Source organism: Nansenia antarctica, assembly GCF_963989245.1.
Source record: "Nansenia antarctica genome assembly, contig: SCAFFOLD_199, whole genome shotgun sequence".
Classification (NCBI taxonomy): domain Eukaryota; kingdom Metazoa; phylum Chordata; class Actinopteri; order Argentiniformes; family Microstomatidae; genus Nansenia; species Nansenia antarctica.
The window spans coordinates 1183-5000 of record NW_027662909.1 but is presented as its reverse complement, the minus strand read 5'-3'; the positions used below and the strand labels follow the sequence as shown (position 1 = coordinate 5000).

At 50.6% G+C, this 3818-nt stretch overlaps 1 protein-coding gene across 1 annotated transcript in view; it reads right to left on the bottom strand.

Moving 5' to 3' along the window:
* LOC308175402 (serum response factor-like) overlaps positions 1-3532 on the bottom strand; it is a gene marked incomplete at its 3' end in the record, with an annotated part of 15641 nt that extends 12109 nt beyond the window's left edge. Inside the window, exons 1-3 of the mRNA XM_080551072.1 lie at positions 3350-3532; positions 1958-2162; positions 268-390 (exon numbers count right to left, since the gene is read on the bottom strand). Of these exons, the coding sequence (XP_080407198.1) occupies positions 268-390; positions 1958-2162; positions 3350-3517 (496 nt within the window). The 5' untranslated portion in view covers positions 3518-3532. The remainder of the gene's footprint in view (positions 1-267; positions 391-1957; positions 2163-3349) is intronic.
* Positions 3533-3818: the final 286 nt, after the last annotated feature.

Genomic DNA, 3818 nt, shown 5'->3' with positions numbered 1-3818 from the left:
AGGCAGGCAGGCAGGCAGACAGACAGACAGACAGACAGGCAGACAGGCAGGCAGACAGACAAACAGGCAGACAGACAGGCAGACAGGCAGGCAGACAGACAGACAGGCAGGCAGACAGGCAGACAGGCAGACAGGCAGACAGACAGGCAGGCAGACAGGCAGACAGACAGACAGGCAGGCAGACAGGCAGACAGACAGGCAGGGTGATTGCTGTGACAGGCAGGCAGGCAGACAGGCAGGGTGGTTGCCGTGGTGACGCCCCCTGACCTGAGAGGGAGACGGTGGGCAGGCGGAGCAGCGTGGTTGGCTGTGTGTGCGTGGCGGCCGTCGCCGTGGCGATGGAGGCGTGGCCTTGCAGGGCGTGGAGCTGGTTCAGGGGGAGGGGGGCGCCTGGGGGGGCAGAGGTCAGGGGTCACACACACACACACACAACACAAAACACACACACTCACACACACACACACACACACACAAACACACACACACACACACACACATACAACCCTCAACACACACACACACAACCCTCAACACAGAGACACACACCCCTCAACACACACACACACACACAACCCTCAACACACATAGACACACACACACACACACAGACACCCCTCAACACACACACACACACAGACTAGGGATGGACGGTTTCCAATTATTGAAACCGAAAAACCGTCAGAGAGTAAAACCGGGGTTTTCCGGTTAACCGAAAATAAATAAATAAATAAAAATAAAGTTAAAGTAAAAAAAAAAAAAAAAAAAAAAGAGCGCCAATTTCAAATAATTGAGCCCTACTGCTACAATACACTCATGTCGAACACCATTAAAACACCGTAAGCACAGTCGCAACACAGCGTCTTCATTGAATGAACTGCTTTCTCAATATCTTGGTTCTTAGACAAAGTTTCAGCTGCTGCTCAATGTATTTAAATATTTGAATACTGCTCAATAATCACTGAAATATTAGACTTAGAATTATGCAGTGAACATACTTAAAGCTTTTCATAAAAACCACATGCCGCGAGACTGACTTGTCCTGAACTGTCGTAAGTCAATCAACAAAGAATGCCCCATCAAAATAAAAGTGCCCATGGTAGAGCTGTCAAAATAGAGCTTTCAAAATAAATGTACTAATACAGATAGAGATAAATACAGAACTACCTTTGCGTCACTAAGTGACCGCGTATCTTCTGAGACATGCGTTCTGTCATCACTTTCAGTAGCGCCTTCACACACAGTGGCGCTGTGCACAAACACTCTTGATCCGTATAGCTCTTGTTTTATTATATTGTGGTTTAGTAAATACTGCACTTGGAGCTACATTCAATGCATGATTTGTGCTATAGAACATAAATAAAGTTTGATTGATTGATTGATATCAAATCAAATCACATTTTATTTCTATAGCGCATTTCTCACAAAAGTGTGGTGCGCTTTACAGAGAGCAGCGAAAATGATCTTATTAAATGTAAGCAAGTAATTGTAAAAAAAACGTTCCTATCTACCAATAACTGAAGGCAACTATCTTTCCCATAGAGTGATTCGTTACCCTTAAATATAATCCCAATTAGATATTAATCCTCAGTTATTCTTCACAACTGACCAAACCTCTCACTCATTGCGCGGCAGATTCAGACTGTATCAGTTATTTTCACACACGACAAACATGTGACATGTTCCAGTTTTATTCTTATTCTATTTTATTCTTTAAAAAATTTTTTTAAAAAAAATACGGTTTCAGACGGTTTTGATAAAAAACCGTTTCTATTTTTATAAACCCCGGTTTTCGGTTTAACCGAAAAACCGTCCATCCCTAACACAGACACACACACACACACAGACACCCCTCAACACACACACACACACACACACACACACACACACAACCCTCAACACGCACACACACACACACATACAACCCTCAACACACACACACACCCCCCCCCCGACTCACCAGACATGAGTGTGAAGCCCCCGGGTAGGACCACCCCTGTGGGCGTGGCCGAGCCCTTAAGGAGCGCCCCCCCGTTGGTCCCTGTGAAGCTGTGTGTGTGTGTGGCAGCCCAGCTGTTCTGCTGCTGCAGCACCACAGAGGAGGAGGTCTGGGGGTTCACACCTGCAGGGAGGCTGGCCATGGTGAAGGATGGCTTCATCATATCCTGAGAGGGAGGGAGGAGAGAGGGTGGGAGGAGAGAGGGAGGAGAGAGGGAGGGAGGGAGGAGAGAGGGAGGGTGGGAGGGAGGAGAGAGGGAGGGAGGGAGGAGAGAGGGAGGGTGGGAGGGAGGAGAGAGGGTGGGAGGGAAGGAGGGAGGAGAGGGAGGAGGGAGGGTGGGAGGGAGGAGAGAGGGAGGAGGGAGAGAGGGAGGGAGGGAGGGAGGAGAGAGGGAGGGAGGGAGGAGAGAGGGAGGGAGGAGAGAGGGTGGGAGGGAAGGAGGGAGGAGAGGGAGGAGGGAGGGAGGGAGGGTGGGAGGGAGGAGGGAGGGAGGGAGGGAGGAGAGAGGGAGGGAGGGAGGAAGGGAGGGAGGAGAGAGGGAGGGAGGGAGGGAGGGAGGAAGGGAGGGTGAGGTATATGATCAATCAGGAACCAGGGAACCTGTCCTTGGGGTCAAAAAGTGAAAGTGAAACTTATTCATTTTCATTCTTTTTTTTTCATAACACCAACTTGAAGTTTTAAAGTACCCACTCGATGTAATAAACAACAGTTTAACGATCTCTAAATACTTATAATGTAGCATTGGATTCACTGTTCTCGTTTGCCGGAGGGAGACATGGCTTGTAAACATACTTTAGTTTGAGGACGTGATCAAAAGCAAGAACTGTGTGTTCATCTAGTTATGTGTAGTTGTGTGTTTTTAGCATGTGGATGTTCTCTCAGCATGTTGTGATGTTATTAAAATACAGTTTAGACCTTCGTAGCGATGTGTTTTGTTAGCCGCTAGCTGTTAGCAGTGTTCGTAGCTGTTAGCAGCGTCCATAGCTGTGGCTGCGTTAGAGTCACTTTTCTCCCATTCAGTGTTTGAGGTGGACCAACATTCAAACACGCCTGTCCTGTTCAGCTTTTCTCTGATTTCAATGTAGGACACATAACATCATGTGAAAGCTGACCGTCTGACACCTGGTAGGTGTGTGTGTGTGTGTGTGTGTGTGTGTGCGTGTGTGTGTGTGTACCTTCTCCTCAGCGTCAGACACCTGGTAGGTGTGTGTGTGTGTGTGTGTGTGTGTGTGTGTGTGCGTGTGTGTGTGTGTGTACCTTCTCCTCAGCGTCAGACACCTGGTAGGTGTGTGTGTGTGTGTGTGTGTGTGTGTGTGTGTGTGTATGTGTGTGTGTGTGTGTGTGTGTGTGTACCTTCTCCTCAGCGTCAGACACCTGGTACGTGAGGTCGGTCTCCTGGAAGCCGGTGGCGCTCATGCGCTGGTCTGTGTCTGGGTCTGGGCGCTGGCCGGGGGGCGGGGGCGAGTCTGGGGAGTTCAGGCAGGTCTGGATCAGCGCCTTGCCCGTCTCACTGGTGATCATAGGCTGCAGCTTCCTGGTGGCGAAGGTGTAGACGTGACCCGTCTCACTGGCCACTAGCAGCAGCACCTGGGTGCCCGTCAACGTAGACAGCTCATAGGCCTGGCAGGGAGGGAGGGAGGGAGGAGGGAGGGAGGCAGGAGGGAGGGAGGGAGGGAGGAAGGGAGGAGGGAGGGAGAGGGAGGGAGGAAGGGAGGAGAGAGGAGGGAGGAGAGAGGGAGGGAGGGAGGAGGGAGGAGGGAGGGAGGGAGGGAGGAAGGAGGGAGGGAGGAGGGAGGGAGGGAGGAGGGAGGGAGGAGGGAGG